We start from the raw sequence: 26,599 nt of genomic DNA, 5'->3' as shown, positions 1-26,599 counted from the left end.
TACATTTATAACACCTATCATTAAATTTTTATAATTTACATTCATATTTCATTATAAAATTCTTAATTATTTGTTTAAATTACAGAAATTCTATAAATTTGTAACAGCCTTATCCAAATCACCTACCATACTTGCCGTAGAGTACACACACCCAACAAAAAACCATCTGGTAGCCTTATTTACTAACAATGAATGTTTACTACTACTTTTTTACTACAACCCTGAACGGAAACTTGCAAAAACAACAACAAACAAAATAAACACAAAAGTGTTTGCATTTTGCAAAATAATGCAGAATGAAATTGTTGGACTTAAATACCGATTGTTTACTGAACATATTCAGTTACTGTGATGAAAAGGATTTGATAAATTTGTGTCGTGCCCATTGGCTGCTTAATAATGTCATCGACAACAACATATTCCAGAAACAATCACTAGATCTGCTAATGTGTGGACATCGTGATAGGCCAGCCATAATAAAGCGGTAAGTAACTGTTAATAAAGGACTTGCAGCGACATGTTCGTTATTATAAAAGTATTTTTGCTTACAACCAGCACACATTCGTATTTGTCCTTTGCCAATCGCTTGAAAATAGCTGCAAATTGGCTAAATGGCTGTTATCGGGAGCAACATTATTTTCATCGCTCCAAAATGTTTGCCACCAAATTGCATTTGGAGCGCAATTGGCTATATGTTTCCTATGCCAGTTATCTAAGTCAATACAAACGCCTAAAGGCGGAGGCTTTACAGCGGCGTTATCATCAGGAAATTACTACCGGCAACAAGGCTGACATAGGAGACTTTGTTAAAAAGAACGATAGCATATTTGTGGGCCGTGTTACGGGCAGTTGTTTTATTTATGAAGATGGCTATGCCACAGAACAGCAGTTGCATTTGCCCAAAGAGTATTTAAGGTGTGTGGACTTTGCTGGCCAAATGTATGCCACCAGCACTGATAAAGGCGGTAAAATTTGGCGCCGTGAAGAGGAGCTGGGCTTGATAAATTTGGATTTGATGAAAAACTTAAAAGAATCGTATAAAACTATGCGTTTTAATGACTCGGGAGATAAACTGTTTGGTGGACTTTACACTTCAATCAAGAGATGTGCCTTGAGAGAAATTGATTTGGTTAGGTGAGTGGTAATTTTTATATTTTTTGGTTTCTTATTGATTTGTCGTTTTCATTCATAATTTTTCAACATTTGAGGTTATATTTTTTCTTTTTATTATTCAAGAGGAAAATTAAGCAAATTAATAATTTCTTTATCAATTTAAGTTCGTTGTGTATAATTGCTTTGTTATGATTCATATTAAGAGAAAAACCCATTAGTTAAGAATTACACTACAAATTTTTATCTCGGTTTTTAAAAACATTGAGGTTATAATTTTATGGGAATAAAGATATACACACAAGCTTACTTTTACTACAAATAACACTATTTCCTATAGGAATGTATTCCTTTAAATATGTTTACAACAAAAAGTCATTTCATTGATCTACATATAAGATTTTAAAGCAAAGTACAGGATTGTAAATTAAGTTTTAAATCATTGTTAACCAAACTCTCACAACAATAGATTTGCTTCGTATTCTAGTGTTACGATGTGTGTACATTGAACCAAATTTCTTATGGAAATATCCTTCACTGGCAACACAATTAAAATAACTCATGTTCGTTTTTTAATTTCGGTTTCACATACATATGTATATAAAATTAAATTATTTATTACACACAAAATAAATGGGAAAGATTCTTTATCCCTGCTAAGTTAAATATTTAAGCCCTAAAAACATTCATAGTGCAAGGAAAAGATGAGCCAAATACTGCTTAACACTGTGATTTACCCTTTTTATATTCTTCACCGTGAGTGGCAAGTTTGTCTTTCCGTTTGTAGTTTCCACATTTTTCATTTGCGATCCACAAAGTAGATATATTCTAAATTATTATAGATCGCGGAGTCTATATAGCCAAGCTCGCCTTCTGTCTGTTTAAATCAACTTTCCGAAGCCCTCAAACCACAAACATAATTGATACATCAATTTGTAGAGCATAGTCCTCAAATGACTGGGATATAATTAAAACTATTTTTTTTAACAAAATTATTTTTTTTAAAAAAATTTTTTCACCATTTTTTTTATTTTTTTTTACAATTTTTTACCAAGGATTTTAAAAAAGGACTCCCTACACTTAATAAACATAATTTTCAGTTATTTCGAAAAGTACCAAAATGTGTACTAAAAAAGTACCATTTTAAAAAACCGCCTTTTTGGAATATATGTTTATAAAATTGTTATTTTATTTACAGAAAAGTACATAAAACTCAATTTTAAAACAATAAATTGGTTTTCTTGTTTAAAATTAATGAAAGTTGCACTTTAAGGCTACTATTTTAAAAAAGTACCAAAATCTTTGAAATAGTACCATATAATAAATAAGTGTTTAAAGGGTTCTTTGGTCTCAATTAACCTAATTTTGAAAAGATATTTAAAAATGTAGCAACAAAACTGCAAGTTTTTAGACATAATAAGAAAAGTACTAAAATATTAAAAAAGTGCCAAATTACCTAAACCTCTAAATTATTAAAAAAAGTGTTAAGAAAAGAGCTCGGACCTAAATAAACATAAATTTTCCTAAATTTCCAAAATTAAAAAAAAGTAGTACCAAAAAATAAAAGTTTTGAAAAATGTACTTAAAAATAATAAATTTATGTTCTTATTTATAATTAGTGAAAATTGCACTTTTAAGGTATTTTTTTAAAAAAAGTACCAAAATCTTTGAAATAGTACCTTACAAAAAATAAGTGTTAAGGTTTCTCAGCTCTCAATAAACCTAATTTAGAAAAGATCTTTAAAAATGTAGCAAGTTTTTAGACATAATAAGAAAATTACCAAAGTATTTAAAAAAGTACCAAATTACCTAAACTTGTACCATATTACAAAAAGTGTTTAGGAAGGTACTCGGACTTAAATAAACATAAATTTTCCTAAATTAACAAAATTAGATATAGTACCAAAATTAAAAAAAAATAGTACCAAAATATAAAAGTTTAGAAAAAGTATTAAAAAAATAATAAATTAGTTTTTGTGTTTATAATTAGTGAATTTTTAGAAAAGTACCAAAGTATTTAAAATAGTACCATAGTGAAAAAGTTTAAAAAAGTACTCAATAGTAACAAAATAAAAATTCTAAAAAGTTGATTATCTATATGTTTAAAAATTAGCATTCTTTAGAAAAGTACCAAAATATTGAAAAAAGTACCTTATGAAATTTTTTTTAAAATGAAGTCATTACATAACTTATGTAGTAGAAGTGCCAAAATAGGGAGTGAAGAAACAAAATTAAAAGGAGTGAGTACCAAAATATTGAAAAAGTACTTTATTAAAAAATTGATAAGCCAATTCTTAAGTTATTTAGAAAAAGTACCAAATTAGTGAGTGAAGAAACAAAATTAATAATAGTACCCAAATATTGAAAAAAGTACTTTTTCAAAAAAAGTGTTTAAAATCAAGTCAGATCATAACTTATTTAGATAAAATAAAAAAAAAAATACCAAAATAGAGAGAAAAGAAACAAAATTTAAAGGATTAGACATATTACTTCCAAAAAAGTGCCAAGTTTTTGTTACAAAAATAAATTGCAGTCAGAGAAGCCACTCACTCCATCATTATCAAAACACATCATCAACAAAACAAATTTTAATTAATTTCTCCCTCCCCCTCAAACCAAACCATTGTTTTCTTTTAGTGGTTACGAGCATGCTCTCAATTCCAATACCATCTCGATTTACGATCTCAAACTGAAGGATGATAATGTTCTGTTCACCGCCAATTTTGATACCAGTTTTCGTCTTTACGATCGTCGTTCCGATCGTGATGAAATGATTTGGGAAGACCCATTTGATTCATCGTTTTACTGCCTGGAATATGATGGTCTCAATGCAGTATTATGCGGCACCAAATACCACAGTCGTGTTAATCTCTACGACATACGCAAACCTGGCAAACACATGCAACTGTATTTCCCCCAGGTGCAAAGTAGACAAAGAGGAGATTTCAAATCATCGCCGGTCTATAGTTTGGTGTGTGATAGTCGTTATCTGTTTGTGGCCACCGATCGTAATGTGCATGTACTTGATTTTAAAGTAGACTGTGCTGTTAGAAAAGATTATCGTGATATATTTCGACAAATGCATCGTATTAAAATTTCATAATATGTTAATTGGATTGAAAAGAAATTCATTTCAAATTAAAATTTATTTAAGTTTACAGTTCAGTTGTATAAAAAAGAAGTCAGCCCAATAAATTAAACAGGTGACGAAGTAACGCATTCGATATGCAGTAAATTTGAATGTAAATTTAAAAAATGTTTGTTCTTGCGTATTTGTCATGTACTTTTAATTAAAAAGATCTAGACTTTTAATGTTTTTTTTTTGTTTTATTGTTTAAAGAAAATTATTTTATTTTTATTTTTCCATCGTTTTTTTATACCTTTTTTTTTGTTTTGCCAAAATAAATCTCAATAAATTTAATTGAATTAGTGCAAAAAAGTAAACAACACAAATGTTTTTTTTTTTTTTTTTTTTTTTTTTTTTTAAATTACAGTACAAAAACTATTCATTTATAATAAAATGAATTTTAAATAAAATTATTTAGAAAATAAAGAAGTGCTTAATTATTAAATATTTATTATTTGATACTTTTGATTTTTTTTTTACAAAATAAAATTAAATTTGTGCCGGTAAACCTGTCATCGTCTAGTTATATTATAAATAATATGTATGTGTTTCAATTCAAACATTTTACTACAAAAACTTATTTACATTTAGAAAGTTTGTGAGTTGTAAGTTGTAAGTGTGTTTTAAAGTCCGTTGTCCTATTATAGCCAAAAAGATAAGTTTATATAAATATTTTTTCTAACTAATGTACAAATTAAATTTATAGTTAAAGTATAATTAACAAAGAAAACCCTTTAATATAAAACCAATATGTATTTTTTGTTTAAATAATTCCTAACATTTTCATTTAGTCCTTGTAAAGAAACTCTGAGTCAAGAGAAAAAGTTTTTGCAAAGGGGTGGAGGCTGTGAAATTACTAATGTTTTTGAATTTAGTGTTTTTAGTATTAAAACTAACTTATATAATGCTTAAAACTTAAATAAAGGCACCACACTCTTTAAACTAGAATATTAACTATCTTTGAGTTTCTGTTTCTGTCGTTGTGGCCTCTGAAACCTGTGTTGCTTTTGTTTCTTTAGCTGCCTCAGCTGCTTCAGATGTTGTTGTGGCTTTAGACTCGCTGTTATTGGTGTCCGTATGCTGTGAGCTGGATGGATCTGTTGAAGTTGGAACTTTATCTGTGGTTTCATTTAATGCTGCCGCTATTTCACCATTAAACTGCAGTAGACAGCCCAAGGCGCCAAAATAGCCTTCATGTTCCAGAAATAGACCCTTTAAGGTGCCATTCGACCAGAATTCCATGGCATAGGCCAACAATTTCATAGCTATGGGATTAACACGCAGGAAGTTGCCAACAAAAACTACCTAAAATGGGTAAAATTAAATAAAAAGAAAAAAATTAATGTTATGGGTTAAAAAGTTAACTAAACTACTTAATGAATATTAATATTGACTTTTTTAGAAAGTTCACAAATTTTTTTTGAGCAAAAACATTAAAATTAAAAAAATCTCAAAAAGTCTTCAAAATAAGTCATTTTTTTCCACACAATTTCTTATTTCCTACATTCCTTGCTCATAAAGACACACCTCTACTATATTTATAGTTATTTAGAAAAGTACCAAAATGTGTACTCAAAAAAGTACCATATTAGAAAAGGTATTTTAGTATTTGTGTAAAGTATTCAGTATATTTAAAGAAAAGGTACTTAAAATTGCAAATTTTCGCAAACAAATTTAAAATAATTGTAAAATGAGTCCCTGGTACTTAATAAACATAATTTTCAGTCATTTAGAAAAGTACGAAAATGTGTACTAAAAAAGTACCATCTAAAGTATTTAGTTTATTTAAAGAAAAATATTTAAATTTAAAAATTTTTGCCATATTAAGAAAAGTACCAAAGTTTATTAAAAAAGTACGAACAAATTTGAAATAGTACCAAACCAAAAAATTTTAAGAAAAGTACCAACAAATTTGAAAAAGTACCATACCATAATAATGGTTTAAAAGCAGTCCCTGGCACTTAATAAACATCATTTTCAATAATTTAGAAAAGTACCAAAATGTGTACTAAAAAAGTACCATTTAAAAAAATGCCATTTTGACATTTATGGTTATAAAATAGTTATTATATTTACGGAATAGTACTTAAAACTAACATATTAGTAATTTTAAGAAAAGTACCAAGTTTATTGAAAAAAGTACCAAAAAATTTTAAATAGTACCATACCAAAATAATTGTTTGGCATAAATAAACATAATTTTCAGTCATTTAGAAAAGTACCAAAATGTGTACTAAAAAAGTACCATTTAAAAAATGCTATTTTGGCATGTATGTTTATAAAATAGTTATTATATTTACGGGATAGTACTTAAAACTAAATTTTTAGTAATTTTAAGAAAAGTACCAACAAATTTGAAAAAGTACCATACCATAATAATGGTTTAAAAGCAGTCCCTGGCACTTAATAAACATAATTTTCAATAATTTAGAAAAGTACCAAAAAGTGTACTAAAAAAGTACCATTTAAAAAAAATGCTATTTTGACATTTATGTTTATAAAATAGTTATTATATTTACGGAATAGTACTTAAAACTAACTTATTAGTAATTTTAAGAAAAGTACCAAGTTTATTAAAAAAAAGTACCAAAAAATTTTAAATAGTACCATACCAAAATAATTGTTTAAAATGAGTCCCTGCACTTAATAAACATAATTTTCAATAATTTCGAAAAGTACCAAAATGTGTACTAAAAAAGTACCATTTAAAAAATGCTATTTTGGCATGTATGTTTATAAAATAGTTATTATATTTACGGGATAGTACTTAAAACTAAATTTTTAGTAATTTTAAGAAAAGTACCAAAATTTATTAAAAAAGTACGAACAAATTTGAGATAGTACTATTTCAAATTTGTTCGTAGTTTTTTAATAAATTTTGGTACTTTTCTTAAAATTACTAAAAAATTGAGTTTTAAGTACTATTTCAAATTTGTTCGTACTTTTTTTGAAATAGTACTATTTCAAATTTGTTCGTACTTTTTTAATAAATTTTGGTACTTTTCTTAAAATTACTAAAAATTTAGTTTTAAGTACTATTTCAAATTTGTTCGTACTTTTTTCACCTTCGTGAGATGGGTATATATAAGTTTGTCATTCCGTTTGTAATTTGTACATTTTTCATTTCCGTCCCTATAAAGTATATATATTCTGGATCCTTATAGATAGCGGAGTCGATTAAGCCATGTCCGTCTGTCCGTCTGTCTGTTGAAATCAATTTTCTGAAGACCCCAGATATCTTCGGGATCCAAATCTTCAATAATTCTGTCAGACATGCTTTCGAGAATTTTGCTATTTAAAATCAGCAAAATCGGTCCATAAATGGCTGAGATATGAGGAAAAAACCAAGACAACCTCGATTTTTGACCTATTTTTGATTACTAAGACATTAATATAGACAATATGGATATCTAATGATAGATATTTCAAAGACATTTCCAACGACGTATATAAACCATAGTAAGTTGGACCTACAATGGGTCAAAATCAGAAAAAAAAACTTTTAGCCCGAATTTTTTTTTCACAAAAAAAAAAATTTTAAAATTTAAAAAAAAAAAAAAATTTAAAACAACAATCAAAAAAATTTTTTTTAAAATTTTGAAGTAAAATTTGGTGAAGGGTATATAAGATTCGGCACAGCCGAATATAGCACTCTTACTTGTTTTCTGCACCATAAAATTAGTTTTCAATCTTTTTCTTTGGTGAAGGGTATTTAAGATTCGCAACAGCCGAATATAGCTGTCTTAATTGTTTTATAAATAATTTAGAAAACAAAATTTCCATACAAAATTTGTTTTATAAACATGTAATAAATTTAAAAAATGATTAATAAGACGTTTAAATTTTAATCAGAATCATTAATCTAGATACAAGCTAAATCAAATGCAATCTACTTTAATATGCGTTGTAGTTTTAGAACACAATGCGTTATAAAAAATCTTCTAAAACAGGAATTAGACAGCAAAAAAATATTTAGTTAAATTTTATTGTAAAATTCTAGAATCTAGATGTAAGCTTAATTGAATGCAACCTACGTCTTTTGTGGTTTTTGGAAACAAAAAATTTTAAAACGTAAAACGTATTCAAAACCTTCTAATAAAGATTTAGACAGAAATAATGCACAGCATCTCTGAACTCTGAATTTTGTTAAGTTAAATTGTTGATTTTATCAAAATTTTTTGTGACCTTTGGTGTCAGTTATAAACAAGAATTGGGTTCTTTTTTTAGAAGTATAAACAATGTAGACCATAAGGTCGGCTACAACTTTAGGCATCATTGTTTGTACATCAACATTATATATTTATGATTATTAAGAAATAGAGTTCTGGAATTTTTTTCGATGAATTTAAAAAGCTGGTCTGTCTGCTTAAATTTTTTTCAATATTCTTCGTGCACTTTGGTGTCAGTTATTTTATTTAACTCTCATTTATTTAGAAAATAGAATTCGGAAATTTTTTAGCAGAATTTTATCTCTATTCTTAAAAAATTCTGTAAAGAAGTCATAGAAAAGGAAAACATGTTTTTTTTGGGGAATTTCGTTACAAAAATTTATTGTTCTATTGCTCATTAATAATTCATTTGGTTTTGCCTGGTAAGCAGTTGAGAATTGACGCAAATAAATAAAATACCTCAACACCCCAACCCAAATTATCAATAAACACTTGCTATATTTAAAATTGCCTGTATATTATAGATATTTACCTCAAATAAGTTAAATAAAAATAATAATTTTAACAAAAACCTAGTTATCTTAGCTTTATCTAAGTTTTGAATATTAAAGCAACAACTTATCTGGCTTTAATTAATATAAACCAACAAAAACTTAAGATAATAATAAAAATTTCCTAATCAAAATTGTTTTAATAAAATAATAAATGCATAAATATTGAATATTTTCACAAACCTTATCGATTTTTTCATTCAGTGCACACATGCGGGCAATTAAACCAATATTATTGGTAATTGTTACCAAAGTGGCATTGGCAAGATCTTCACGGGAAACCGAAGCTCTTTTATCTTGTATATGCATTTGGCCAAAGCTTAAATAAAAGATTTTTAAAAACAATAATTTAAATAAATTTATTGTAAATAAAGAAATAATTACCTAGAGGCCACCAAATCTCCAGTTAAACCAAAACGATCATAGTCCCCACCATAAATATCACGCACCAATTTGTCCACCTTGCGATTATCGCCTTTGGTGGCCAATTGTATGGCCTCCTCAAAGGTAGTGCAGCCGGTTAATAGGCAACATAGACCCAGGAATGTACCGCCACCCAAACTATGGGGAAATAAAACAATATTAATATGTTTTTTAGGGGGTTGTTTTAATTTTAAAGTAATTTACCTAGTACCCGATACACGTTTATAGTTATCGGGACCATAGACCGCTAAAATAGATACACCAGAGCCCACATTTACCAATATAAAGGGATAAGGTTGGGAGAAATCAAATGCTTTTTTCTCGCTTTTCCTAAAGTTTAAAGAAATTTGTTAGTTAAAATGAAAATAGTTTAGAAGAAGAGAAACACTCACATTATATCCCGGGCATTTTCATAATAATAACATTCGGTGCGATTTTGTATTTCTGAAAATAGTATGCCCTTGATAAGAGTATCCAATTCATCAAATTTAGCCAGTTTCATATTGACTTGCTACAAGAAAAATTACATAAATTTATGATCCTGGGAAGGTTTTTTTTATTTATTCCAAATATTTTACCTCACGGAAATCATTTTCAAATTTATAGGCTCCACCACCGGTGGCACATACAGTGGTAACCAATTCAGCCATGCCTTTTTGTTTGGCCAGCGATAAAAAGTTGCCCATATCTGTGGTTTGAAAACGTATAAAATGCAATGAGCCAGTACGTTTGCGTATTTCCACATTGTCCATCTGCAAGTAAAAAAAAGGTCAATTAAATATTCATTTAACTAAATATTTGTTTACAAAATTAGAATTGCTAATTAATGTAATTCTTTATTTAAACACCTGATTGAACTAAAAATTCTGTTACACGTTTTCAACTTGTGATGCATTCTTGTATAATTTTCTTTATTTAAATAAATAAATTTATATTATTTAATCATTTATTTAAATTTTGCCTTGTCATTTGGTACCACTTGTATTAGTGGTTCATCATTATTAATTATATTGAGTTCTTTAAATGATAATGTTTTTTTTGTTAAAAAAAAACAGCGTCTCAGACTTGATAAGATTTGAAAGTAAAATTTCCATACAATAATACAAGGAATAAAATTTGTCAATTTATTTTGTGTTTAATGTAAATTGTTTGAACTAATTGTTTATCGAACTCAAATTCAAATTCATTGAAAATTCGGGAGTTTTTTTTAGAAGAATTTTATTTTATTTTTTAAAAATTTTTGTAAACAAGTCATAGAAAAAGCTAGTCTGCTACAACAGTTGTCTGCATTCTTTATGCTCTTTGGTGTCAGCTATTTAGTTGACATTACTATTTAGAAATAGAATTCGGAAATTTTTTAAAAGAGTTTTATTTCTATATTTAAAAAATTCTGTAAAGAACTCATAGAAAAGGTAAAAGGCTGGTCCGCTACAAATTTTGTCAGCATTCATCTTCTTATTATTATTCAGATATAGATTCGGAAATTTTTTAGAAAAATTTTATCCTTATTCGTATATTTAAGATTACTAGGAAATAGGATTCGGGAGTTTTTTTTTTTTTTGAAGATTTTAATCTTATTTCTTTTCTTAAACAATTCTGTAAACAAGTGCTACAACTTTTGTCAGCATTCTTTGTCTTCGGTGTCAGCTATTTAACTCACATTATTATTTAGAAATAGAATTCGGGAATTTTTTAGAAGAATTTTATTTTTATTCTTAAAAAATTCTGTAAAGAAGTCATAGAAAAGGTAAAAGGCTGGTCCGCTACAAATTTTGTCAGCATTCATCTTCTTATTATTATTCAGATATAGATTCGGAAATTTTTTAGAAGAATTTTATCCTTATTCGTATATTTAAGATTACTAGGAAATAGGATTCGGTAGTTTTTTTTTTTTAAGATTTTAATCTTATTTCTTTTCTTAAACAAGTGCTACAACTTTTGTCAGCATTCTTCGTCTTCGCTGTCAGCTATTTAACTCACATTATTATTTAGAAATAGAATTCGGGAGTTTTTTTTTTTTGAAGATTTTAATCTTATTTCTTTTCTTAAACAATTCTGTAAACAAGTGCTGCAACTTTTGTCTGCATTCTTCGTCTTCGGTGTCAGCTATTTAACTCACATTATTATTTAGAAATAGAATTCGGGAATTTTTTAGAAGAATTTTATTTCTATTCTTAAAAAATTCTTTAAAGAAGTCATAGAAAAGATAAAAAGCTGGTCTGCTAAAACTTTTGTCAGCCTTTCTTGTGTCATTTGACTTTATTGAGAAATAGAATTCGAGAATTTTTTACAAGAATTTTATCTTTTTTTTTTTTTCTTTAAAAAAAATGTATTCTTAAAAATTTCTGTTATAAAGCTTGTCCGCTACTACTTTTGTCGTCATTCTTCGTTCCATTTGATGTCAGTTATAAACGAGAGTTATTTAACAGTATTGAGAAATAGAATTCGGGAATTTTGTAAAAATTTCTGTTAAGAAGTCATAGAAAAGATAGAAAACTGCTACTACTTTTGTCGTCATTCTTCGTTCCATTTGATGTCAGTTATAAACGAGAGTTATTTAACAGTATTGAGAAATAGAATTCGGGAATTTTGTAAAAATTTCTGTTAAGAAGTCATAGAAAAGATAGAAAACTGGTCCGCTACAACATTGATCAACATTCTTTGTGCAATTTGGTGTATGAGAAATATAATTCGAGAATTTATTTAGACGAATTTAATCGTAATTCTTAAACAATTCTTCATGCTCTTTGGTGTGAGTTGTAAACATCAGAAATAGTATTCCGAAATTTTTTAGAAAAATTTTATTTCTATTCTTAAAAAATTCTGTAAAAAAATTATAGAAAAAGTAAAAAGCTGGTCCGCAACAAATTTTGTAAACATTCTTCGTGTCATTTGGTGTCATTTACAAACATCAGCTATTTAACATTATTGAAGAATAAAATTCGGGAATTTTTTAGAAGAATTTTATTTCTATTCTTAAAAAATTCTGTAAAAATGTCATAGATATGGCAAAAAGCTGGTGCACTACAAATTTTGTGAACATTTTTCGAACCCTTTGGTGTCAGTTGTAAACATCAGCTTTTTAATTTACATCATTATTGAGAAATAGAATTCGAGAGTTTTTTTAGAAGAATTTAATCTTAATTTCTTACAATTGACAGCAAAGGGATGAATGCTCATGATGATAGTTGCTGATAAAATAGTTCTTCTCAATTCTATTTCTCAATAATGAGAGTTTAAATAAAACATATTTGAGTTCAATTCAGCATTTTGTAAGGCCTTTTGATGTCAGTTATAAACCTATAAACCCTGAAATTTGCATTCATATTTCTTCCCCATTAATAAACATACAATTTGTAAATTTAAACCTTAAACTCTAAAAAAACAATAATATTTAGCTCATTATTATGAACACAAGCTAATAATAAGCTCAGGTTAAGACCTCCTCATAAAACGTTTAAATGAATTAGAAAACAAAAGTACCCAATACTATAAATATGCAAATTCCAACATATTATCATTGCTATTCATAGATAATTATATGTAAAAAAAACAAAAATTAAGCTCATTGCCCTGGCTAAAGCAATTACTATTTCGGTTGTTTGTGTTTTTATTTAAAAAATACATAATTTAGAGTTTTACTTTTAGGAATTTAAGCATTGACGACAGCAATACCTCACACTTATTAAATGTACGTACATATGAATTCCCTGTCTGTTGTTATTGCTATAAAACTTTTTTTTTGTTTTTTTTGTAATTGTTGTATTGTAGTACTTACTTGAATATTATTATTTAAATAAAGTGTCAAAGTCTCAGTTTTTATTTATTTTAACAAAAAAAAATAAATAAAATAAGTGTGAGAGATTGCACACACACGCACAACAAGGGTTACAGCAAATTGAAAACAATAACTTAAAAATTATTCAAACAATTTGTGTAATCCCCTAAATAACTTCCAATTTTATAATTTGGATAATTTATATGAAATATCATTAAATGTTCTTTAGATTGCGAACTAATACTTGAATTCCAGTTTTAAATCCTTATTATGATAAATTTTTAGTACGAAATTGTACATTTTAGTGATCATTTTTAGTTTAGAACATAATTTTAGTACTAAATTTGTTGTTTTAGTACAACATTTTTATTTTACCACAAAATTATTTAACTGATTTTGTTTTAGTAGAAAATTTAAATTTTATAACAAATTAAACTAAATTTTAGTAAAAAAATTTAAATTTTAGTACAAAATTTAAATTTAAGTACAGAATTAAAATTTTAGTACAAAATTGGAATTTTAGTACAAAAATTTAATTTTAGTTCAAAATTGAAATTTTAGTACAAAATTGTAATATTAGTACAAAAATTACAATTTTAGAACAAAATTAAAATTTAGTACAAAATCGAAATTTAGTACAAAATTAAAATTTTAGTACTAAATTTGTTGTTTTAGTACAACATTTTTATTTTACCACAAAATTATTTAATTAATTAAAAAATTAAATTGAAATTTTAGTACAAAAATTAAATTTTACTAAATAATTTAAATTTTAGTACAAAATTTAAATTTTAGTACAAATCGAAATTTAGTACAAAATTTAGCACAAAATTTAAATTTTGATATAAAATTTGAATTTAGTTCAAAATTAAAATTTTAGTACAGAATTGACTTAAAAAAATACGAGATTTTTTCAAATGTTTAGCTTTTATTTTGAAATATTTGTACAATATAAATTATTCAAAGTATTGGACTTTGTAATGTATGACTTTTTCCAATCTTTCTGGCAACATATGGATTCCGAGCCAAAAGAACTGCTCGTCTCTTGAGGCCAAGAACGAATTAAGCCAATATCGGATACTCTGTTGCAAAGTGAAGCGTATCCCAGAGGGAGCGTTCTGCAGCAATCGAAACAAATAATAGTCGGACGGGTCACGGTATGTTCTATAAAGTGGATGACATGGTAGAACCAACCAGGTACAATTATTAGGGAGAGTTTTCAATATTTACCCCTGCAACGTCAAATAACGCATTTACTCTCATCACTTTTTATTTTGTTTTCGCAATTTTTTGCACGTTATATTAAAACTAACACATATTTATTTGGAAAAAATTAAATTTGAATTGAATATTTCACGAAAAACAGTAAATACACAAAAATTTGTTTAATTAATTTATTTTTGTCTGAGACATTTCGTTTTGTTTTTTTCTAATTTTCTTTTGTTTGACGTTATAGGGAATGTATAATTGAGAACGTACTTTTTAATAATTGTACCTTGCTTGTTCTGCCATGGTGGATGATAAAATATTACGGTTTCATGTATGGGAAGTACAGTTTCCTTGTGATGACTTCCCGTATATGACGCTTTATTAATTGGTACAAAATTCGATATTTAAATCCCATTTAAAATTTTGGTACTAATTTTTATTTTTGGTACAAAATCACAGTTTCGGTACAAAATCTCAGTTTTGATATAAAATTTTATTTCTCGGACAAAATAACAATTTTGGTACTAAATTTTATTTTTAGTACAAAATGTAGATTTTTGGTACCACATTAAATTTTAGTACTCATCTCAATTTTCGTACAAAATCTCAGTTGTGATACAAAATCTAAGTTATGGTACAAAAACTAGTAGTAAATCAAAATTTTTTCCGATAAAATTTAAATTTTGGTACTAAATTTTATTTTTGGTACCAAATTAAATTTTAGTACACATCTTAATTTTCATACATAATCTACGTTATAATACAAAAACTGGTACAAAATAATTTTTTTTTTTAAAAAAAATTAATTTTGGTACTAAACATTTTAATTTTGGTACAAAATCTGTTTTGGGGGAAAATCATAATTTTTATACAAAACCGTAATTTAGGTTAAAAGAAGAAATTTTGACACTAAATCTTTATTTTGACAGCAAATTTTAATTTTACTTTACTAACTATTAAATCTCAAATATTGTCTCAGTTTTGGTACGATTTGTTACGAAGTGTTAATATATCGTACCAAACATTAGAGTTTTAAATGGAGCAAAATCACAATTATAGTACAATTTCTTGATATTGTGGTACAATATCTCAATTTAAATAAATAATCACAATCGGCCAAATTATGAATAAAAAATTCACGGTAGTTTTTTTCACTTTTTCCATTTTTCCTATGCAAATTCAATGTTGTTATTATTTTGGTACAAAGCAGCAATTTTTCTTTTAAAACTTCATTTTGGTACCAAATCCTATTTGGTACAATATTGCAATTTTTGTTTTAAATCTTTATTTTGGTATCAACCAAATCTCTATTTGGTTTGCTACTAAATTGCGAGCCATATAAATTTCTAAAAAATTATTTCTAATTTTACTCCCCCTTTTTCAACGCTCAGCAATCATTATTCAAAACTAATAATAATATAGCTAGTTAACAGTTTAAAATAAATCAAACAAATGATTTATTTGAATAAAATTTCTAACGTTTTATTTGGCTTTACATGAAGGTCAAGTTAACACGTTTTTTACTTAACAAGATTTCCAATAAAAATTAAACAAATAAAAAAAGTTAAAGAAAATAAATAAAAACATAACAAGCTAATTACAAACATTTCGAAATGCAAATTTTTTAAAATAAAATTAAAAAAAAGAAAAGAAAACATAACAAAATTAGACTTTGATCAAACATAAAACCTAAGTTTGCTCTCTGTCTCTGTTTCTCACTCTCTCTATCTCTTTGAAATTAGTTTTTTTTAACTCAGTCACTAACTAACTCACTCACCTGTAAATGTGTATCTCTATGACCTGTTTTGCCATAGGCTGAGTTTTTAGTTAGATAACGTCTAATGCTTCTTAAGCTTTCGGCCTCTTGATCTTGCTCATCGGGTGTTATATCTTTGGGTTCAAAATACACCAATTTCGTCAAAGTGCCACCAATATCCATGCCAAACCAGGGCATAGCTAAAAAGAAACAATAAAATAAAACAATTTCATTAATAAAACCCAGCTTTAGAAATAAACAAATGATTTTCAAAAAATTATACCTGTTGCCATTAGTTCTTGCCACATTGTTTGGGTACTCATGATGTTAGTATTACAATGTTATGTATGACTACGATTTATATTTAACAAATTGTTTTACTATATAGAAACTAGATTCATTCCTTGCGTAATAAAATTTCCACTAGACCTTATCTTGGCGTGTCTGTGTCTCTTCAACTCACACTCTAACAATAGTTTAATAAATGCTCAATTTTGTGTTTATTTTTTGTTGTTGTTGATTTTTTTGATTTCGTTAATGGCGCGTACATGAGTACGTGAGTTTATATGTATTTCTAACTACTTTATGTTTAATAATAATAAACAAATAACATGCGATTGTTTTTAAATAGATGAATGAATACAAAAATAAAATAGAAATCTGTTAGAGATGGAATTTTAAAACATTAGTTGTTTTGTTTTGTTGTTTATTTCACTGCTTTTCTCTTTATTTTTTATTTTTTTAAAATATTAGCTATTCCACAACACTATTTTTTATTCCAGACGGAAATAATATTGTATTCTAATATCTTAATAACAATAAATGTTAACACGTTGCCATAAACAAATACATAGTATGTATTAAATAAATTAAAGTAAATTGCCAATCTGGTTGACTATTGAACGGGGTCTCTTTATAATTAAATAAATAAAACTTTTTTTTAATAAGCGCATATATTACTTATCGTACGACGTTTGGGGCCAAATTATTGCCACAGCTATATTAAAAAAAATACGGCGTTTTAAAATTATTACTTAAATTATCATGGTTTATGTGTGAGTGTCTGTGTAAAAGTTAAATGCGAGGGAAGTTTTTAAGGCTACAAAACGATATTCTTTGTTAATTGAACGTAATTAAAAAATTAAAACTAAATATTTCATTACAAACTCTTTAAAATGAGCTCTTAATCCTTTATTACAGAGATTATGAAAAGAACTTTCCGTATGTACTAGAAATTATTTTTGATTTTCTCGATTTTAAATAGCAACCTAATTCTATTGATGCATCAATCATGTATGATAGTTATTAGGGGGCTTCGGAAAGTTGATTTCAACATGCAAACGGACATGGCTATATCGACAGTTTGATCTATACAGATCGTAATATATATATACATTATGGTGTCGCAAATGAAAAACTTGGAAATTACAAACGGTATGACAATCTTATATATACCCTTGCCCAGGCGTGGATACCATGGCGGTGAAAAAAAAAATAAAATTTTCCCCCCAAAACCGAAAAGTTTTAATATAAAAAAAAAGAAATATGTAAAATAAATTTTACTTTATTTTACTCCCAAATGGTTGACATTGAACCTGCCCTTGCCACCCTTGGTGAAGGATATAAAAAGTAACGCTCTTAATTCAGTAAACAAAATTTAGTACTAAATGAACATTTTATTTATGTAAGTACAAAATTACATATTAAACACTGAATTCAAAATAAATTTAAATACTTGGTACTAAATTTAAATTTATATAATTTTACTACAAAATTAACATTTTAGTACCAAATTAAAATGTTGGTACTTAATTAAAATTATTGTAACAATTTATATTTTAGTACTAAATTCTAATTTTTGGTATTAAATTCAAATTTGGGACTAAATTTAAATGTTAGTACCGAGTTAATGTTTTAGTACTAAGTACTAAATTAAAATTGTAGTACTAAATCGAAATTTTTGCTACTAAATTCAAATTTTAGTACTAAATTAAAATTTTAGTACTAAATTAAAATTTTAGTACTAAATTAAAATTTTAGTACTAAATTAAAATTTTAGTACTAAATTAAAATTTTAGTACCAAATTAAAATTTTAGTGCTAAATTAAAATTTTAGTACTAAATTCAAATTTAGGACAAAATTAAAATTTTAGTACTAAGTTAATGTTTTGGTACTAAGTACTAAATTAAAATTTTAGTACTAAATTAAAATTTAGGACTAAATTAAAATTTAAGTACCTCGTTAATGTTTTAGTACTAAATACTAAATTAAAATGTTAGTACTAAATTGAAATTTTAGTACTAAATTAAAATTTTAGTACCAAGTTAATTTTTACTAAATTAAAATTTTAGTACATACTAAATTAAATTTTAGTACTAAATTGAAATTATTGTACTAAATTGAAAATGTTTGGTACTAAATTCAAATTTAGGACAAAATTAAATTAATTAAAAGTTAATGTTTTAGTACTAAGTACTAAATTAAAATTGTAGTACTAAATCGAAATTTTTGCTACTAAATTCAAATTTTAGTACCAATTTAAAGTTTAAGTAATAGGTACTAAATTAAAATGTTAGTACTAAATTAAAATTTTAGTACTAAATTACAATTTTAGTACTAAATTAAAATTTTAGTACTAAATTAAAATTTTAGTACTAAATTAAAATTTTAGTACTATATTGAAATTATTGTACTAAATTGAAAATGTTTGGTACTAAATTCAAATTTAGGACTAAATTAAAATTTAAGTACCTCGTTAATGTTTTAGTACTAAGTACTAAATTGATATTATTGTACTAAATTGAAAATGTTTGGTACTAAATTCAAATTTAGGAAAAAATTAAAATTTAAGTACCTCGTTAATGTTTTAGTACTAAATTAAAATTTTAGTACTAAATTGAAATTTTAGTACTAAATTAAAATTTTAGTACCAAGTTAATTTTTACTAAATTAAAATTTAAGTACTAAGTTAAATTTTAGTACATACTAAATTAAATTTTAGTACTAAATTGAAATTATTGTACTAAATTGAAATTATTGTACTAAATTGAAAATGTTTGGACTAAATTCAAATTTAGGACCAAATTAAAATTTTAGTACCAAGTTAATGTTTTAGTACTAAGTACTAAATTAAAATTTTAGTACTAAATTGAAATTTTAGTACTAAATAAAATTTCAATTTAGTACTAAATTAAAATTTTAGTACCAAATTAATTTTTAGTACTAAATTGAAATGTTAGTACTAAATTGAAATGTTAGTACTAAATTTTAATTTTTGGTACTAAATTCAAATTAAGGACGAAATTCAAATTTAGGACTAAATTCAAATTTTAGTACAAAGTTAATGTTTTAGTACTAAGATTTGGTACTTAATTAAAACTTTATTAGGAAATTAAAATTTTAGTACTACATTAAAATGTTGATACTAAATTAAAATTATTGGTACTAAATTCAAACTTTTGCTACTAAATTCAAATTATAGTACCAAGTAAATGTTTTATTACTAAGATGATATTTTAGTACAAAATTTAAATTTTTGGTTTTAAATTCAAATTTTAGTAATTTGATACTAAAATACTATTTTGGTACCAAATTAAAATTTTAGTACCAAATTAACATTTGAGTATGTACTAAATTAAAACTAATGCTTTTCCATAGAAAACTGTCTAACAAAAATACTTTTTTTATGATAATTTTTCTGTAGAAAACTGCCAAAGAGATTTTCTTTAAACATCTTCTAAAGACACTGTTCTACAGAAAACATTGTTCTATAGAAAACTGTATAAAGAAGACACTATTATATAGAAAACTCCTAAGGAAGTAATATTCTATACAAAGAAGTGTGCTTTCTGTAAACAACTTTCTAAAGATGCGGTTTGCTTTAAAAAACTGTCTAAAGAAGACATTTCTATATAAAAAAAAAACTGTCTAAAGAAGACAATTTTCAATAGATGACAATTTTCTATAGACAATTATCTATAGAAGACATTGTTCTATAAAAAAACTCTCTAAAGAAAACGCCGTTCCATAGAAAACTCTCTAAAGATGACATTGTTCCATAGAAAACGCTCTCAAGAAGACTCTGTTCTATATAAAACTCTATGATGAAAACTAAAATATTAAATGGGTCGTTTATGGATTTCAACCGAACTTCAGTTCCGTTGCCAAAGGTCAACCACAAATTTCTGGTTGCCAAATTGGTAAACAGAAAATGATAGTTGACATCTGTAATATCAATTTGGAAACTGACAACGCATCTTTAGTTAGGTGCACTCCATAATACACCCATTAGATACAAATATTTATCACACTACCCTCGTATTACCAATCCATAATGCTAGTTGCTAATGTATGAGTATACTTTTGAAATTCACGGTGATAATATTAATAAATAAATATTGTAGGTGATATTTTCTTATCAATAACAAAAAAAAAAACGTTGGCATTAGAACGGTCAGCTAAAAATTGTTTTAAAAAACCCAGAGGCAGTCAGTCAAGGAGTGGTAGGAGGGTTTATAACAAGAAATTTCCACTTTTAAAGAAATTTTATTAACAAATTTATATACCTACTATCTAATCTAGATTAAACAATATTTTTAACAGCTACTAAACAAAACAAAACAATTTAAAGCATTAAAGTAGAACTTACACAAAATATCATCCTCTTCCAATGGTCGATTGTTGGTCATATCATTTTTCTGATTATTTTTTATAATTTTATCACTTTTTTTTGCTTTATTTTGAACTTGATCTTTGAGTATTAGTGGCGGTTCATTGTTTAAATTATCTGCAGTATTGTGAGGGTCTGGACAGCAAATCTTATCTTTAGTGTTAGAAGAGGAGTGGGTGCTGTTGTTGCTTGAGGTATTATTATTATAATTATTTGCGTTGGAGTTTTTATTGTGATTACGGGACTTAATACTTTGTGTATTATTGTGATGGGCCAGTTTCCAGGCATTGCGCCAAGAGTTGCGTTTCCTTTGTAAGGTGGGCATTATGGTGGGCATGGGTACTACTAAAGAGGACTTTTTATCACCATTAGCGCTGGGTTGTAATTTGAATATTTTCAAATTAATGGAATACTTGCAATTATCACGATTGGATACTTTCATATTTGTTTGTTTATTTGTTTTTTTTTGTATTTTAGAAAATTTTGTTTAGATTTTTTTTAATAATATTTAATAGAAATACAATAAATAATAAATTTTATTTAAATATCACAGTTTTTGTTTTTTGCTAGATTTCTTTAGATAATTAGAAAATATTTCAATTATTTATAGAATTGTGGTGGTTAAACATTTCATTTAGATTTTGTTGTGTTTTTATTTATATTTTTTATAACAATTTTTATTTTTAGTTTTAAACTTGAGTTTATTATTTTATTTTATTTGTGTCAACACTTAATCCAAAGCGTCTGCTGGGCCAGCCAACGTTTAGCCAACTAAACAAAGTGCTTGTTGAAAAATTTATTTGAATAGAATTTCAAAATTAAATGCTTACAAAAACAAACCAACCAACCAACGAACGAATGAGCGACCGATCGTCTGATCATTGTCGCAAGACCTTATTAACATACTAGAGTTTAGCAAAAAAAAAAGAAAAAAGCGAAAAAAATAAGCTGAAACCAACAACAAGCTGCTCGTTGTTAATTAAACAAAAGCAGCTTAAAGATTATCCCATTCATTCCACAAAGGCCCTCCAAGAGCGGAAACGCAAATAGAGAAATTTCTGTGTCATAAAGAGAGTAAAATTTTTATTAAAAAAAGAGCTGTCTATCTTTTTATTAAAATTTATACATGAAAAAGAAATAGAAAAAAGCATGGCAGGTGTATATATAGTCTAGCTATGTAAATGCCGTGTGTTCCAAACTATTTATCTTTGTTCAGTTGTTGTTATGGGGGGCTGCACTCACTCACTCTCTGGCTCATTTCAGCATTAATGACGTATCTGTATTATACAAATTTGTATGTATGCTTAAAATCTTTAAATGAAGAGTCTAGTTATTAGTTTTCTTTCTTTATTTTGTGATATTTTAGTTTGTTTTTAGGTTTTTTTGTTTATTTTTTCCATTATTATTGTTATGATTAGTAGTTTGGGTCTGGCAAACGAGTTTGTCTATTAAAATATTGTTATTGACATAGTGGCTTTAATATGATTTTAATAATATTTCATTTATTCGAACGTGTGCTGCTGCTGCTGCTAGGCCAGAGTGTATGAGAACTCAAACATGTAATAGTTTCCGCCATAGTAAATCTCTATATATTTGTATCGTTTTTTTTATTATAAAATTTTAGCAACAAATAGTGTTTTAAACATACGATAAAATAGATACCTGCCTTGTTTAAGATTGTCTAAGATTTACAAGCACCATCTTCCAGATGTTGGCAAAATTTGTGGTTTAAAAATAAATTATTTTGTCAAACTTTTTGAAAGAATTTTTTTTAAAAAAAAGCATAAATCAGTAAATGATTTAAAACAAAATTGTACACATTTTGTTAAAATTTATTGTAAAATTTCCACTTTCTTTTTCACGTGTTTCTTTGGTTTTTGTTTATGCATTGCATAACAATTATTTTGATTATTTTCTATACACACTTCTATAAGAAACTGTATAGAGAAGAGACTTTTCAATAGAAAATTGCTCAAAGAAAACTGTCTAAATAAGACACGTTTCTATAGAAAACATTTTACATAAGAAATTTTTCTATAGAAAATTGTCTAATAAGAAACTTTTCTAAATAAAAATGTTTAAATAAGTCACCTTTCTATAGAAAACTGTTTAAATAAGAAACTTTTTTATAGAAAACTGTTTAACTGAGTCACTTTTCTTTATAAAACTGTCGAAATAAGACACTTTTCTATAGAAAACTGTCTCAACAAGACACTTTTGTATAGGAAAACTGTCTCAACAAGACACTTTTCTATAGGAAAACTGTCTCAACAAGACACTTTTCTATAGGAAAACTGTCTCAACAAGACACTTTTCTATAGGAAAACTGTCTCAGCAAGACACTTTTGTATAGGAAAACTGTATCAACAAGACACTTTTCTATAGGAAAACTGTCTCAACAAGACACTTTTCTATAGGAAAACTGTCTCAACAAGACACTTTTCTATAGGAAAACTGTCTCAGCAAGACACTTTTCTATAGGAAAACTGTCTCAGCAAGACACTTTTCCATAGAAAACTGTCTCAGCAAGACACTTTTCCATAGAAAACTGTCTCAGCAAGACACTTTTCCATAGAAAACTGTCTCAGCAAGACACTTTTCCATAGAAAACTGTCTCAGCAAGACACTTTTCCATAGAAAACTGTCTCAGCAAGACACTTTTCCATAGAAAACTGTCTCAGCAAGACACTTTTCCATAGAAAACTGTCTCAGCAAGACACTTTTCCATAGAAAACTGTCTCAGCAAGACACTTTTCCATAGAAAACTGTCTCAGCAAGACACTTTTCCATAGAAAACTGTCTCAGCAAGACACTTTTCTATAGAAAACTATCTCAGCAAGACACTTTTCTATAGCAAACTATTTCAACAAGACACTTTTCTATAGAAAGCTGTCCCAACAAGACACTTTTCTATAGAAAGCTGTCCCAACAATACACTTTTCTATAGAAAGCTGTCCCAACAAGACACTTTTCTATAGAAAACAGTCTCAGCAAGACACTTTTCTATAGAAAACAGTCTCAGCAAGACACTTTTCTATAGAAAACAGTCTCAGCAAGACACTTTTCTATAGAAAACAGTCTCAGCAAGACACTTTTCTATAGAAAACAGTCTCAGCAAGACACTTTTCTATAGAAAACAGTCTCAGCAAGACACTTTTCTATAGAAAACAGTCTCAGCAAGACACTTTTCTATAGAAAACAGTCTCAGCAAGACACTTTTCTATAGAAAACAGTCTCAGCAAGACACTTTTCTATAGAAAACTGTCTCAGCAAGACACTTTTCTATAGAAAGCTGTCTCAGCAAGACACTTTTCTATAGAAAGCTGTCTCAACAAGACACTTTTCTATAGAAAGCTGTCTCAACAAGACACTTTTCTATAGAAAGCTGTCTCAACAAGACACTTTTCTATAGAAAGCTGTCTCAAGAAGACACTTTTCTATAGAAAGCTGTCTCAACAAGACACTTTTCTATAGAAAGCTGACTCAACAAGACACTTTTCTATAGAAAGCTGTCTCAACAAGACACTTTTCTATAGAAAACAGTCTCAACACGACACTTTTCTATAGAAAACAGTCTCAACACGACACTTTTCTATAGAAAACAGTCTCAGCAAGACACTTTTCTATAGAAAACAGTCTCAGCAAGACACTTTTCTATAGAAAACTGTCTCAGCAAGACACTTTTCTATAGAAAACAGTCTCAGCAAGACACTTTTCTATAGAAAACAGTCTCAGCAAGACACTTTTCTATAGAAAACAGTCTCAGCAAGACACTTTTCTATAGAAAACAGTCTCAGCAAGACACTTTTCTATAGAAAACAGTCTCAGCAAGACACTTTTCTATAGAAAACAGTCTCAGCAAGACACTTTTCTATAGAAAACAGTCTCAGCAAGACACTTTTCTATAGAAAACTGTCTCAGCAAGACACTTTTCTATAGAAAGCTGTCTCAACAAGACACTTTTCTATAGAAAGCTGTCTCAACAAGACACTTTTCTATAGAAAGCTGTCTCAACAAGACACTTTTCTATAGAAAGCTGTCTCAACAAGACACTTTTCTATAGAAAGCTGTCTCAACAAGACACTTTTCTATAGAGAGCTGTCTCAACAAGACACTTTTCTATAGAAAAAAGTCTCAACACGACACTTTTCTATAGAAAACAGTCTCAACACGACACTTTTCTATAGAAAACAGTCTCAACACGACACTTTTCTATAGAAAACTGTCTCAACAAGACACTTTTCTATAGAAAACTGTCTCAACAAGACACTTTTTTATAGAAAACTTTCTAAATATGACCCTTCCTAATGGAAATTAGTCTAATTAAGACACTTTTCTAAAGAAAACTATCTAAATCTAACACTTTTCTATAGCAAACTGTAAATAAGACTCTAATGAAGACACTTTTCTATAGAAAACTTTATAAAAAAAACACTTTTCTATAAAAAATTGTCTTTAGACAGTACAAAATGTTTAACTACAGTAGAGAATTTTCAATTTAAAATTTTGTTTAAAATTTAAACTTATATCGATTTAAGTTATTTGGTCAAATAGCACAGATCTATAAATTATTTTAATCTGCCACTTAATTCAGAGTTATTTATTTTGTTTTTGTTGTAGGTATTAAAACAATACTTTTTTATTTTGTTTATAGATTTTGCATAGATAATGTTTCACTAAACCATTTCCAATTGAAATAAAGAAATTTTAATAATTTTTATTTATTTTATGTTTTGTTTTAAAAATGTAAAGAAAATCTAGCAATTTTTAACATTAAATGGCGATGTCGTCGCCTTATAACAGTAAAACGTTGGCAATTATTTTGAAAAATTTAATTTCAAATAAAAACTTTTTAAAAAACATTAACACTTGTAAACAAAAACACCACATTTTATTACAAAATTTTCCAAAATTTAAAAAAACGTTTACTCATAAACAATCGTCTGATAAAGGGATTAAAAATATTTGTATATGAATTTTATATACCCACAATATACTGATAAAAAAAAAAAAGAAATCACACCAAAGTTTTTTTAGATATAATTCTTATATACACAGCACAACACATACACATTCCCATGGCAAAAACAACAACAAAAAAACACACATTTTGATGACAAGTGCCTGTCAGGCGATGTTTTTTTATTCTTCTTTCCAATAGGATCTTTTGTTTTTGTAAAATTTTCAATGTTAATGTCATCAATTTATTCCAAAATTAGAGGAGGCACTTAAAATGAAATGAATTTCTTTTCTGCATTTTCCATGTAGTTGAAATGAGGGTTAAGTAAAGAAACAAGAGTAATTAAAACAAACAAATTGTAGGTACATACCTTTGGCCAATTGTCTTTTAAGCGATGCAGCAGCATCTTCAGCCGATTGTTGTGACGACATGGTTTTACTGATTTTTCTTTTCCTGTTGTTATTTGTTATAAAGTGTGTGATCACCTGAGTATGATGAATTAAACTGTATGACTTGAATGGTAGTTTAGTTTTCTTTCAAAGTACTACTTCTTAATGCATACAGTATTTTCTTTGCTTATTTTTGATATGATGTTAGTTGATGATGAATCAGCTTGAATCTAGTCCACAACACTTAGCACGTCTTGTCGTAAGATCTCTATTATATCTGTCTGTATCTGTTGCGTACCAAAACTGACGACCAGCAACAAAACACACACAAAAAAAATCTTAATTCCAAACAGGAAAACAAAACAGCAGACAGCCCAACAATTGACGAAATAAAAGAAAATTAAGAAATTGTATGTACAACTTCTTCTTTTTGTGGCGAATTATTACGTGGAATGTG

At 27.0% G+C, this 26,599-nt stretch overlaps 2 protein-coding genes across 4 annotated transcripts; one reads left to right on the top strand and one right to left on the bottom strand.

Moving 5' to 3' along the window:
- The first annotated feature begins 283 nt into the window (after positions 1-283).
- Positions 284-4,534, top strand: LOC135953132 (F-box/WD repeat-containing protein 4). Its single transcript, XM_065502824.1, has 3 exons — positions 284-484; positions 556-1,134; positions 3,748-4,534. Exons 1-3 carry the CDS (start codon positions 297-299, stop codon positions 4,211-4,213), a joined length of 1,233 nt encoding a protein of 410 aa, XP_065358896.1. The 5' UTR covers positions 284-296; the 3' UTR covers positions 4,214-4,534.
- Positions 4,535-5,114: 580 nt separating this feature from the next.
- Positions 5,115-26,277, bottom strand: fbl (pantothenate kinase 3 fbl). Of its 3 annotated transcripts, none has more exons than XM_065502821.1 (8): positions 26,124-26,277; positions 16,145-16,323; positions 9,959-10,132; positions 9,773-9,891; positions 9,585-9,710; positions 9,342-9,518; positions 9,141-9,276; positions 5,115-5,542 (listed from the first exon to the last, which is right to left on the bottom strand). In XM_065502821.1, the coding sequence occupies exons 1-8, from the start codon at positions 26,182-26,184 to the stop codon at positions 5,192-5,194; spliced, it is 1,323 nt and encodes a 440-aa protein (XP_065358893.1). In that variant the 5' UTR covers positions 26,185-26,277; the 3' UTR covers positions 5,115-5,191. The 3 variants fall into 3 exon arrangements, with proteins under 3 accessions (XP_065358893.1, XP_065358892.1, XP_065358894.1); XM_065502820.1 differs by lacking the exon at positions 26,124-26,277 and adding an exon at positions 20,773-21,570; XM_065502822.1 differs by lacking the exon at positions 26,124-26,277 and adding an exon at positions 16,407-16,561.
- Positions 26,278-26,599: the final 322 nt, after the last annotated feature.

Source organism: Calliphora vicina, chromosome 3 (genome assembly GCF_958450345.1).
Source record: "Calliphora vicina chromosome 3, idCalVici1.1, whole genome shotgun sequence".
Taxonomy (NCBI): domain Eukaryota; kingdom Metazoa; phylum Arthropoda; class Insecta; order Diptera; family Calliphoridae; genus Calliphora; species Calliphora vicina.
Note: the sequence above shows the minus strand (reverse complement) of the source record. Positions and strands in the feature narration are given on the sequence as shown.

Coding starts and splice junctions, on each gene's coding strand:
- LOC135953132 (XM_065502824.1), top strand. CDS start 297: ATGAAATTGTTGGACTTAAATACCGATTGTTTACTGAACATATTCAGT. Junction 485..555: donor AGGCCAGCCATAATAAAGCG/GTAAGTAACTGT, acceptor GCTTACAACCAG/CACACATTCGTATTTGTCCT. Junction 1,135..3,747: donor AGAGAAATTGATTTGGTTAG/GTGAGTGGTAAT, acceptor GTTTTCTTTTAG/TGGTTACGAGCATGCTCTCA.
- fbl (XM_065502820.1), bottom strand. CDS start 21,235: ATGAAAGTATCCAATCGTGATAATTGCAAGTATTCCATTAATTTGAAA. Junction 16,324..20,772: donor GGAAGAGGATGATATTTTGT/GTAAGTTCTACT, acceptor GTTTCTTTTTAG/CTATGCCCTGGTTTGGCATG. Junction 9,519..9,584: donor AAACGTGTATCGGGTACTAG/GTAAATTACTTT, acceptor ATTTCCCCATAG/TTTGGGTGGCGGTACATTCC.